We start from the raw sequence: 12,678 nt of genomic DNA on the forward strand, positions 1-12,678 counted from the left end.
GTCCCCCCTCCCCAACATCTAGATGGCAGCGCAGGGGGAACGCGCCCAAACTGAGCGCTAACGGCGGCCACCCTACGCGACTGCGGCCAGACGCGGTGGAGCTCCGGTGGCCCATCCGCGCGCGACAAGTGGGGTGGCGGCTTGACGGGGTGCAGCTCCCGCCGTGCGCGGCCACCATGGGGCCGGCCATGGAGGATTCGCCCGCCCGCCATGGCAGAGCTTGCACGTGACTGTGAGATGCCGGGAAGTAAGGAGGGCGGAGCGGCATCGGCGCTGAGATGCGTGCTAGGCAAACTGGGAGAGAGAGCATCCTAAAGTTTAGAACGTCTAAAAGTAAGTCCCTTTTACCTTTAACGGCTGCCACGTAGGACTGAAACTGGGACCCGCCGGTCAGAAACCCAATTAGCGAGCGTCAACGGACCGATCAGTGCTTTTTCGAAAGTGTTACGGTAGATATTGTGGTATTTGCAAAAAAAGAAAAATGCAACATGGTGGTTTTTTAAAACCCTAGTCCGAATTATGGTGATTATTTGCAATTTCCTCAGTTTTATAAGAAGTAGCTTTGTCAGGCTACAACATTTTCATTAATTGGTCGTAATCCGTTCTATCAATTCAGAATTACTACTCTTAAAAAGATTGTAATAGCTAAACACTACTGGCCATGGAGTTAAAGGAAGTAAAATGAAGAACTTGTTACTGTCATATTGTCTAGCTTGGGCAAGAGATGGAACAGAGTTTTTCAGAGCAGATGGACAGAGACAGACGGGAGCTTGTCGGCTTACCACATCACCGCGGGCGACGCCGAACCGTGCGGCCACGCGGACGCACCGCTCCCTCCCCGCTTGGGATCCCTGCCGCTCCGGTTATCTTACAGCAGTTTTTTTATGTAACCATATATTTCATTAGACAATCTGTTTACAGAAATTACACGTATGGTCACCACACAAGACAAATATTTGTGTCAAGCAATTTTGCACAAGGAAACTCACAAGAAGTAAAACTACAAATTCACCCTTGGAGAAACCTGTGTCTCGCCGAAACATCGTCCATCTTCCTCCACCATCACCATCGTAACGTTAGAAAAAGATGCGAACAACCGCCACACCTAGATCTGGGAGAGCACTATCACATTCAAAGATGCTTTTTGAGCCGATGAACCGGGTCGTCGCAGAGGACGAGCCCGAGACTTTGTGGCATGTCGGCCGGGGATCTTTCCCGTGGTCACTAGATCCCAACGCCTGCCGTCATCCTCATACCCAACTGCAAAACACCACACATAACTGCAGCAGCCAACGCAACCGCCACCCGCGAGAGCGCCGAACGCCAGCCAACAGACACGAATCTCACCAAATCCAAAGATCGGCGAGAAGACCAGGCCACCTGCCTTCCGACGTCACCGATTGGAGCGACGTTGGGATGGAGAAAAAAACAGAGGCAAATTATTCCGACGCGGCGCAGTCTCCTCCATAGAACAGCCCCAAGAAAACAATTAGCTAACCCAAACTACCGGCCGGAGCAGTCACTCCCGGGTTCCCACCCCCTCCCGTCGCCGGAGCGGCCGACGGAGGGAGGCAGGGACCGGCGACTTGGCCGGCCTAGTGAGGAGCAGAGTCGCCGCGCGCCGAGATCTCTTTTTACGAGCGGTTCAGTTTTTCTGAGTGCACGGAGGTCCGCGTGATTTACCGGCGAATATGGGTCGAAATCCAGCCGGACCCGGAAAAAAAACTGCCAACCGACTAAAGTTTCGGTTTTGGGCTATTTTCCAGTGAAACAAGCAGGGCCCTAGTTGTGGGATATAAAAGTCAGACGATAGATATTGTTCCCGTCTCTCCCTAGGGTTCGTTTTCCTCTCTGCCCCCCCGCCCGCAGCTTCCGGCGTCGGGCTCGTCGCCGTCTGGTAAGTGCTTCCCCTCGCCCTTTTTTTGTTTCTCTGCTGTTTCGTCCTCCAATTGACTGCCCACGGCGCGACCCTCCCGGGTACTGCCGAACGGCGCTGCCCTCCGGTCCTCATCGGTACCTCGAGCAGGGAAACTCGACGTCGGCGTCCCGACGCATCATCGAGTTTCTATTAAATGAAATTTATTTATTTTTTATATTATTATTGTGCAGGAGATGATGATATCCAAAATGCATGGTATGCTTCCTTTTGATGCTCCACGTATCCACAGTATGTTCCTACTCATTTTCTGCGGAGCTTGTTATTATGATGCATCTGTGTATTATTCTAGACCAGATTTTATCTTCAGGATACTATAGCTGGAACAAAAACGTGGTGACCTAGATTGACCTCGTGCACTCCATAATGACCTTTTAGCATTGATGATTATTATTTTTTCATTGTGGAATGGCATAGTAATTCTAAAAGTTTGCACTACAAGTAGCATATCAAGTATCAATGCTAAATCAGATTTCAATATTTTATCAACAGTTACGTGGCATCGAAATAATAGTTTCTTGTTGACTTCTTTCCTTCGATATTACTATTCATTGTGGACAGTTAAGTGGCATGAAACTGAAACCATACTTTGTTGTTGTGGACTGATTTTCCTTGTTAAGTTGAGATATTAGCATATTACTAGATTTTGATTACTATTCATGTTATGGTGGTGTCTTTGGATTTATCTTAGCTCAGCAGGACAAAGACATGAAGGGTTCATCCTTACACTAGTTTGATGCCAGCTGCCTACGTTTACCAATATTTTTAATATGGTTTAAGTTCATGCAGATCTGATTTCATCAGTTTCAGTGTACTTCATCAAGTCATGGGCTGTGGCTTCAATCCCTCAATTTTTCCTTTGCATGTGCTGTGCTGCTGTGAAGCATTGTTTAGCAAACAATGTTTTGGGAATTTCCTCCAGTATCAAGGTTTGTATTTATTTGTGTATTTCTAAGAATTATGGGCACTTTCTGGGTGGTGTTCACTTCAGTTATGGTCGAATTTTTTTATGCTCCAATAAATGTCATAGATCTTGTTAGTGAAACTTTGGTGATAACGTTGTCAGTGGGTTCCTTTTTAGTTTAATAGTTCAACTAATCTGATCTGCATTGTTATGCACAGCTCCTGTTCCCACCCGCAGATGCTGCCTCCATGCTTTTCATTGGTGACACTGTAATATCTGGTTAGTAGAATAGAAGTTCTTTTGTTTCTGCCAAATTACATTTGCGGATTGTTCTTCTGAAACTTAAAATGATAATAGATATTTCCTGATGAAAAGTAACATCAGCTTCACTATGACTTGTGCGTGTCAACTTCATTTGGCATAATCGCCTGTATTTATAGTGAGACCTTAGTAAAATTTTCGCATCATTGCAGCTCTTTCTCTTGTTGGTCTAAGAGGACAAAATAGTATTTATCAGCATTTTTTCTTATTCTTGTTGGTCTAAGAGGACATTCTATCTTTTGTTTATTCTTTAGTATTAGTACTCGAGAGAAGTGCAGATTTGAAACTAGAACGTTTCCAATTCTTCTTCAGATGCATCCTGCTTGCTTGGCTGTTTTAGTTGCTCAGTTGCTCTATATGGGATCCATGCCACTCTTTTGCTGTTGCCAGTATGATTTAAAAATAAATTGTGGCCCATGGGTCCAAGACAGTATGCACAAACAAAAACAAATTATATTTTGAAGTTTGAACTGCGTCTTGGATTAACTATTGTATTCAATTCTGCATATTGGAGCAATTGCTGCATCATAGCACATAATATGGATTTCTGCATTTTGGTTCCAGGTATATGTGTTGCACTTGCCCTCTGTATTGCTGTGCCAAGAGGTAGCAAGAACAGTTTCTTTAATTACGCATGTTTGCGATACACTGTCAGCTTGACTGTAATTAACATCATAATGAACTGGTTTCAATCCACACAGGTGAGTTATGCTACTTGAGTTGCACCTGATATTATCTTGAAAATAAAAAGGCCTTGTTCCATATGCTCACCTCATCTTTTTTTTCCCAGGGTGGGGGGCAGCCTGTTCTACAATACGTTGCTGCTGGCGTGATTGATTTTGTTGCTGTTCACTGTTTGTGGAATGTAGAAGTAAAACAGGTAATGGTGGTAAATCTTCGCCATATTGTTGTTTGTACTATAGATATGCCTATTGCCAGTCCCAATTGTGTGGCGATTGATTACATTCTATAGTGACATATCCTATTTGCTAATATCTCTTTTTTTCCCCTCGCTTGAGGGTGACAACAATCAGCCGATGAGTGAAGTGTGCGATTGGAACATTTATGGAACCAAACTCAAGTTTGATGGATGGTTTCTTAACACTGCTGATCAGGATGGTGCCGGAGGTGAGGATGGTGCCGGAGGTGAGGATGGTGCCGGAGATGAGGATGGTGCCGGAGGTGAGGATGGTGCCGGAGGTGAGGATGATGCTACATTTGCATTGGAGGATATCGGTCGTGAAATTGTGTCATGTTTACGTGTGGTGCAATTGTTGGCCATTCGTGCAAACTTCTGTTGGAGTTAACCTTGTTGCATACATATTTAGTCTCATCTTTATCTTTGATTGCATCATGTCATGTGTTTAGTTGCTGGGTTAATTAAGTGCATGTAGCAATGGCAGAGGAGCAGACTGGCAAGAGAGTACAGCACTAGTGATAGAGAGAGTGCGGTTCAGTGGCTAGTTTAGTACTTGCATGCACGTGAATTAGCCAAGTATTTGTTAGTAGGAGTCAGCTGCATGCAGGGATCAAAATGGCCGAGTCGCGTGGCCGTTAGACGAGCTTCAGCTGTGTTAGTGCTGAACGTGTGTGCGTGGAGTAAGAATCGGATCAAGCTGTTGTGTGGCTTGACCGTGTGTTGCATGGATTAGTGGGTGCGTATTAGCTGGGTTGGACCGGCTATTTAAGCCCTTGTAATCACCGTTATCTTTACTGAGTTGAGAAAAGGAAAAGGAGGCAGAAGTGTGTTGCCTGAACCTGCGTGAGTCTTCCTCAACCTCTAGCTAAACATATATCACTTGGTATCAGAGCCGTTTTCCGCTCGTGGTTTCTGTGCTGATGGCGGGAGATGCTGCCGACGCGAAGGCCAAGGAGGCGGAGCTCGCGATGAAGGCGGCGGAGGAACCACACACTCCGCCAAGGGCGCAGCTCACCGATGGCGGCGGCAGCAGCGGCAGCGAGCTCCGCGTGGTGGAGCGCGTGGTTCGGCACAGCTCCGTGGTGGCGCCGCCTCTCGTGCTGACCCGCACGAACTACTCCGATTGGGCGCTTGTGACGCAGGTGCAGCTGCAGTCCAACGGATGGTGGATGGCGATCGAGCCCGGCATCTGTACACCGACCGCGAGGCTCTGGGCGTCATCCTCCGGGCTGTGCCGCCGGAGATGCTGCGCACGTTGGCGGTGAAGAGCACCGCGAAGGAGGCTTGGGACACCCTCAAAATCATGAGGTTGGGGTGCGAGTGCGTCCGTGAAGCAAGGGCACAGACTCGCCGCACCGAGTTCGAGAACATCCGCTTCAAGGACGGCGAGAAGGTGGAGCAGTTCGCCATGCGCCTCACCGGCATCATGCATGACCTGGAGGTCCTCGGAGATGGCGTCACCGAGCTCAAGGCCGTGCAGAAATTCCTGCGCGTCGTGCCGAAGCGGTTCAAGCAGCTCGCCTACTCCATTCAGCAGCTGCTCGACCTCAAGACCATGACGGTTGAGGAGCTGGCTGGCCGGTTCTTGGCTGTCGAGGAGGAGCTCGACATGGAGGAAGAGGAGGGTGGCCAGCACGGTGGGACTCGCCTTCTCCTCACGGAGGAGGAGTGGCGTGCTCGCGACCGCAGTGGCGCTGGCAAGAAGAGGGGCAACTTCGACATCCGCAAGGTTCGCTGCTACAACTGCCAAGTCTATGGGCATTACGCGAGGGACTGCACCGAACCAAGGAAGGAGCAGGCGCATCTCGCCGCTGCGAACGCCGACGACGAGCCGGCACTCCTTTGAAGGTCGTCAGGGAGCTCCCAAATAAAGGGCAACAAGGTTAAGAGGGTGATTGTTGGAGTTAACCTTGTTGCATACATATTTAGTCTCATCTTTATCTTTGATTGCATCATGTCATGTGTTTAGTTACTGGGTTAATTAAGTGCATGTAGCAATGGCAGAGGAGCAGACTGGCAAGAGAGTACAGCACTAGTGATAGAGAGAGTGCGGTTCAGTGGCTAGTTTAGTACTTGCATGCACGTGAATTAGCCAAGTATTTGTTAGTAGGAGTCAGCTGCATGCAGGGATCAAAATGGCCGAGTCGCGTGGCCGTTAGACGAGCTTCAGCTGTGTTAGTGCTGAACGTGTGTGCGTGGAGTAAGAATCGGATCAAGCTGTTGTGTGGCTTGACCGTGTGTTGCATGGATTAGTGGGTGCGTATTAGCTGGGTTGGACCGGCTATTTAAGCCCTTGTAATCACCGTTATCTTTACTGAGTTGAGAAAAGGAAAAGGAGGCAGAAGTGTGTTGCCTGAACCTGCGTGAGTCTTCCTCAACCTCTAGCTAAACATATATCAACTTCCGTATCAGCCATATCAACGCATTGGACTGGAACCAATATACAAACATCTATAAGGCACTTGAGGGGGAAGTACAAGAGGTATACACTAGCTACTGTATGTTATATCTACTACATGCTTTATGCCTCTTTACATACTTTATATATTGAATTAAAACCCTTCACATTCATGCTTTCATGTGTAGGAAGGAATGGATTTGGTACTCACTGGACCATATAGGATGCTAGAGGCTTACTCCACCTTGGGCTTGGAGGTTTTCACAGCCGACGATGATGAGGGGTCTTCTACCGGTCGTATTTTCAAAAGGTGGGATGTTGCTTGGCCTGATGAGGTTGAGGAATTCACACAAACCATCTATGGAGGCCTTGGCCGCAAGTTGGAGGTCACATACTTGGTGATTCCGGAAGCCATTGAGACCCATGTTGAGGTCAGGTTGAACCTCAAAGACCTCGGTTCGAAAAGCCGCGCTGTGTATGGTAGCGTCAAGTCAATTGCCATTGACTATGGGAGCAAAAGCGTCCATCTCTTCAGTTGTGAACGAGGAAAGAGCTTGTCCCTGCCCTGTGGTTCCACGTGCATTCTTCCACTGGAACCACACATGATTGCATTGCCATATCTTGGACATTTCGACCTCCAGATAGAGGTGGACCTAAGAGTAATCACAACCTGTGACAGCCAAGAAGAGGACAAGAATTTGAAATTCTGTCTAGACTGCAGCCGTAGAATTAGGAGTGAAGAACGTGTAGAGCACCGTCTTAGAATTAGGAGTCAAAAAAGAGAAGTTGATGGTGATCAAGTTGAAGTGAACGTCATCTGGCACCTAGAAAGAACCTTCTAGAAAGGAGCTAGAAGACAAAATAAGTGAAGGAAGGAATGTGCCACATCTGCAACTTTGTGTATGTTATAATTTTAGCATCATCTTCCTGCTGTTATAAAACTAAAACCTGAAATCTTGCGAGCGCAGCTGCGCCAGATAGACAGGTCGAGCGCACACAGAAAACGACCAGAAAAATACGCGAGAAGGAAAAGTAAAGCCTCATCCGTTTGTCTCCACTTCCTTCGCCGGCGTACCAGCCTAGCTCACGCGCCCCGGCTCCCTGCGCCGGCCGACCAACCCGACGCGACGTCCGTCCCTACACAGGAAACCAGCACCACCGTTTCCCCTTCAGGCGCCTCTTCCGATTCACCGCCACGCAGGTTCCCGGCGGCATAGTCGTTCGAGCCGGAGCAGAGCCCTTCAAAAGAATAAGACATGGGAACTTGTTATCGCTAGGAAGGACTACAAAAACCTCAATGGAATCAATCTGAAGAGAAAATGGACTCACGTTCTCGAAAGGTAATATGCTCGCTTTTCTCAGGGACAAATGATCTTGGTAAATGCTTGCTTGAGTAGCATTCCCCTCTGTATGCTATATTTTCTTGAGGTTTCCAACGGTGTGATTAAGAAGATGTATTCACAAAGGAAAATGATAGTCTGGAATGAATTCGAATGTAGAAAAATATCATTTGGTAAAATGGCAAATTGTGTGCTTGCCAAAGGATTGGGGTCTTGGATCTAGCATCTATAAATAAGATCATGTTGTGTAAATAGTTGTGGACGGTACAAACGCATGGCAAGAATTATTGTCTAAGAAGTATCTTAGCAAGCAAGTTCTCTCCAATGCTACATGTGGAGCAAGTTGCTCTCAGTTTCTGACAAATTCATATGGCGCTTAATCATACATTCTAGCAATTTGGCAAGAGGGTGAAACATGATCGTGGAAAAATATTTTTGGGAGGAAACCTGGGTTAATGGATCTCCATTGGTCTCACAGTTCCCTAGACTATACAATATAACTTTCTCTGAATTAGACACAATAGAGAAAATGAAGGAAGATGGTTGAGGCTATATTAGATTTAGAAGGACTGTGGGGGTGGGACAAGTAACCAAAGATGAAGGATGTCACTTCTTTGGTCAGAATGAAACTTAAGTTTTATCCTGGCATGTGGTCGTACGTGCTTCTGGTCTGATTAGACTACTTGAAAGTGTTGAAGACCTTCCCGGGAATTGGATCAACTATTTTCCTAGGACTCAACATAAACTGGGGTGCTCTGCCAGGGAGCTGTAGTTTGTTGTACAATTTGGAAAACTAGAAATTATGCTTGTTCCAGATGACGTTTCCCTGATGATCCAGCGAAATTTTAAGACTGTATTTAGATGGGACCATGGGTAATATAGGGAAAAAACCATTACATAAGAAGTCTTGATGGTGTAGCAGAGAAGATCAAGATAGTGATAAAAGAAGCGTGCTCGAGGCGAAAGGGCTCCAACTATTACAAAATTAAAATTAAAGAGAAAACCCTAATTTGGTCTATGAAGTTGCCCTGGATGTGCATTTTGGTCACGAACTTGCAAATCGTGAATTTTGGGTCACGAAATCGCCTGCGTGAGTGTTTTCGTCACTCCATCACGGCGACCGTTAGTTTGGTGACGTGGCTAATCAATTTTTTTTTTTGCAAATTGGCCCCTAAATTATTTTTCTAGTCCTAATTTTGACTTCTTAGGGGGGCAATTTGTAAAAAACATTTGGCCACATCAGAGAACTAATATTGTTCGTGATGGAATGACCAAAACGCTCGCGCGGGGCAACTTCTTGACCCAGAATTCACGATTTGCAAGTTCGTGATCAAAGCGCACATCCGGAGCAACTTCATAGACCAAATTGGTGATTTTCTCAAAATTAAATCCCAGTATCCAACATTAGATGAAGATGTTTTCTCGATGTTGGTTGGGGGGAAAAAATCTGTTGGTGCAAAGCGGAAAGATTTTCCAATTAACATGCTAGATGTTACGGCATCATCTCAATCTCTGATAAGACATTGTGCAACCATACAATAAGTGTTCCATTCACACAAACAAATGTTACAGTTTGCTGTTTCCGGTCTTCGTCAGGCTGCCCATAGCACGGGCCTTCTCCCTGAGACGACAACATACATCCTTCACCACTGACTATGGATGAGACATTGGCACGCAGTAAGATTATTTGGATAATTTTTCACCACCATCATAATTCAGTTGGACCTACTAGACCCATATAGTCCATCAACAAAACCCATAGTGACCACCTCCCAAGCCCGGATATGAAACTCTCTCTGGATATTGCCAAACTCCCTTCAAAGTAATTGGGTTTGCCAATAATGAAGAAAGACTAGAAAAACCTCAATGGAATCAAACTGAAGAGAAAATTAGGGGAAAAGACTCAAGTTCTCAAAAGTATATGCTCGCTTTTCTTAGGAACAAATGACCTTGGTAAATGCTTGCTTGAGCAACATTCCTATCTATATGCTATATTTTCTTGAGGGTTCCAACGTGTGATTAAGAAGATGTGATGAGGACATCCCTATTACACTACTACATCCGTCATTGCAAGATGAAGATGAAGCTGTTGTGAAGCTCAAGTCCAATGAAGTTAGGATTGGACCTATTACAAGGCTCGTGCGAAGCTACTTAAACAATAGGTGAACTTGTTCCTAAACGATACTTTGATTGATGAGAACTTTATACTGCCTAAGTCCTGTTACTTATGTAAAATCAGGTATGAAGAGGAGACAAGCATCACACGAGGAGGAGAGGGACAGCTGGACGTGAAGATGGACGTGAAGCTGGACATGGAGCTGGACATGAAGATATCTCATGGACGCGCGAGGGAGGAGCGGGAGGCATGCGCGAGAGGAGAAGCCAAAGTCCAGGCCGGCCCAGCACCCGGTCAGACCGGCCACCACGCCGGCGCGCCCGGTCCCTGGCCCGGTCAAACCGGGCGGCACGCCGGATGCATCCCGGCGCCAACCGGACGCGACACTGATGCCAACCGGGCGGGTTACTGCAGAGCACTTCCCGCGCCCGGTCAGCACCCGGTCACAGGCCCGGTTTGAACCGGCCTGCCCGGTCCCAGGCCCGGTCGACCGGCCCCCAGACTGGCCGAGTCCGAGTCTATCTCGACCAGATCTGTTCTGGGTCGGTTATTTTCGTACTTTTTCGACCTGGTCGTCCCGGACGCCTATATAAGTGCCCAGGACGCCCCCAAAGTTGCTTTAGACCACGTTTAAGATAAACCCTAGTTCTTAGTTGTTTTCTTTGCAAAAACTATTGAATCCCTACACCATATTGCTTGATTTGGTGTAGATCTGAAAGTCTTGTGTAATCTGCTGTTCCGTTGGGAATTTGAAGGTTGCAACTTACCGCTTCGTGGTCAACGGCTGCGTGCGCAAGTGTGTGGAGTTGCGAATATCTTGCAGGGTTGAGAGCTGTTGCATTGGCGACAGGGACCAATCGAGAGATCTCGTTGCGTCATACAAGTTATCATCCACTTCATCAAGTTACATCCGCGCGCTGCAATCACCCCATGATCGTCATCACCACCGTTGCTTACTGAGAAGATCGGGCCACCCCTTATCATCTTGGTATCAGATTCTCGGGTTTCCTCGGTAAGCCATCCACAATCCACCCCATAGTTGAGTTGTGAGTGTTTCCTATCCAGAAAAAGCCAAAAAAAATTAGGGTTAGGGTTTGCCATAGCCTTAGATTGCACTAATTTCAAGTTTTAGTTTCTTTTCATAGTTGTTTTTGCGTATCTTTTTCTTCCATCTAGTATTGTTAGGGTTTGTGTTTCCGCTTTCATCTAGAGTCAGTTTTTGTTGCTCCGAGTTCACATAGCATACAGTGTGTTTGTCCAAACCATAGCCACAGCCTTTCGATATAAGTGACTAGGAACTTCCCCAGAAGAGACTAGTTTTACCGCTCGACTGGCTGCTCATTAGGGTTTTGGTGCTTTGCATAATCTGTTGGCCGTGTTATCAAGGAGTTGAGTCATAAAATCAAAAAAAAATTGAAAAGAAGAAAAAAGAGCTACATAGCTGCGTGTGATAAAAAGAAAATCCAAAAAGAAAAGTGAAGTGCTAGAAGAATCAAGTGAAGGCCTAAGTTTACTTTACTGCACCCGTAGTTGAGCAATCTTGTGCCTGTCTCGTTGAGCTTTGCTAGCGTCTCTCTAGTGCATTGCAACCTTTTCTACATATAGTTGCATTGCCACATTTATCGCCTTGTGTGAGTATCATTGGTTGTCTACGGTCAGCGCTAGAGCTTGTTATTGGTGCAAATAGGTAGCCCACCTACAGCCCCACATATATCCCGCTTTGCCGTGTGATTTGTTCTTATACCCTTGATATTCGCTTCGCTACATCCGTGCACTAGTTGTCACTACGAGTGGTAAGGAATACTAATTCACTTTGGAGCGGTAAGATTTCCTTTTCTTATCAGTTTTGAGTGAGTTGTGAGAGTACCACCATATATTTTTGATTTAGTGCACTAACCTACTAACCATGTCTGCTAGTGATGAGAAAATTGTTAACCAGGAGAACAAGAACTCTGCGGATTTGATGACATGGAGGGAGTATGAGGCTCTTCGTAATGAGATGCGACGTGAATTCCGCACTCAGGATGATGAGCTTAGGGGAAAGGTCCAAGGGATCTCCCAGAAACTGGATGCTACTAATGCGACCGTCACCACAATGAGAGATCAAATGACGGATATCCACCGCAGTCTTCAAGATTTGCAATTAGCTGTTGGTAATCTCACTCAACAACAACAACAACAAGAAGACGAACACGAAGTAGAATATGAAGCACCTAATGCTAATCGTGGTGCTCGGCGTGACAATCGCCCTCGTGTGTTTGCTGAACTCCGACGTCCAGGTCGTGGGTTTGAGGAAGAAGATGGATTGGGTAAGCCCAAGTTCTACATACCCAAGTTTGAAGGAGGTGCTGATGCTGAAGAATACCTCACTTGGGAGCTGGAAATTGAGAAGTTATGACGCTTACATAATTACACTGAGGATAGGAAGATCAAGCTTGCTTCTTCTGAATTTGATGGCTACGCATTGCGTTGGTGGGATGGACTTGTTCGTGCTCGCAAAGAAGATGGTGAGCCGCCTATTATCACATGGCGTGCTATGAAGGCGTTAATGAATGATCATTTTGTGCCCACTAATTATTTGCGAAATATATTTGATAAGTTGACCCTATTGAGACAAGGTGTGAAGACTGTTGATGAATATTACATGGAGATGGAGATGCTCATGCAGTGTGGCCGTGTCCGTGAGTCACTTGAGATGACAATGAATCGTTTTCTCAATGGTTTGAAGTATGATATCAAAGGCA

At 46.4% G+C, this 12,678-nt stretch overlaps 2 protein-coding genes across 2 annotated transcripts; both read left to right on the plus strand.

Annotated features, from left to right (window-relative positions):
* Positions 1-210: 210 nt before the first annotated feature.
* LOC124694557 (signal peptide peptidase 2-like) lies at positions 211-4,468 on the plus strand. The gene is made up of 6 exons (XM_047227530.1): positions 211-247; positions 2,726-2,865; positions 3,059-3,119; positions 3,726-3,862; positions 3,952-4,041; positions 4,196-4,468. Exons 1-6 carry the CDS (start codon positions 211-213, stop codon positions 4,466-4,468), a joined length of 738 nt encoding a protein of 245 aa, XP_047083486.1.
* A 2,016-nt stretch (positions 4,469-6,484) lies between these two features.
* On the plus strand, positions 6,485-7,400 carry LOC124695310. Its single transcript, XM_047228166.1, has 2 exons — positions 6,485-6,562; positions 6,667-7,400. Exon 2 carries the CDS (start codon positions 6,673-6,675, stop codon positions 7,318-7,320), a length of 648 nt encoding a protein of 215 aa, XP_047084122.1. The 5' UTR covers positions 6,485-6,562; positions 6,667-6,672; the 3' UTR covers positions 7,321-7,400.
* Positions 7,401-12,678: the final 5,278 nt, after the last annotated feature.

Source organism: Lolium rigidum, chromosome 3 (assembly GCF_022539505.1).
Source record: "Lolium rigidum isolate FL_2022 chromosome 3, APGP_CSIRO_Lrig_0.1, whole genome shotgun sequence".
Taxonomy (NCBI): Eukaryota; Viridiplantae; Streptophyta; class Magnoliopsida; order Poales; family Poaceae; genus Lolium; species Lolium rigidum.

Excerpts from the sequence above, each read along its gene's own strand:
- LOC124695310 (XM_047228166.1), top strand. The coding sequence starts at position 6,673 with ATGGATTTGGTACTCACTGGACCATATAGGATGCTAGAGGCTTACTCC.
- LOC124694557 (XM_047227530.1), top strand. The coding sequence starts at position 211 with ATGGCAGAGCTTGCACGTGACTGTGAGATGCCGGGAA. Across the intron at positions 3,120-3,725 it reads TGGTGACACTGTAATATCTG|GTATATGTGTTGCACTTGCC; the intron begins GTTAGTAGAATA and ends TTTTGGTTCCAG. Across the intron at positions 4,042-4,195 it reads GGAATGTAGAAGTAAAACAG|CCGATGAGTGAAGTGTGCGA; the intron begins GTAATGGTGGTA and ends GACAACAATCAG.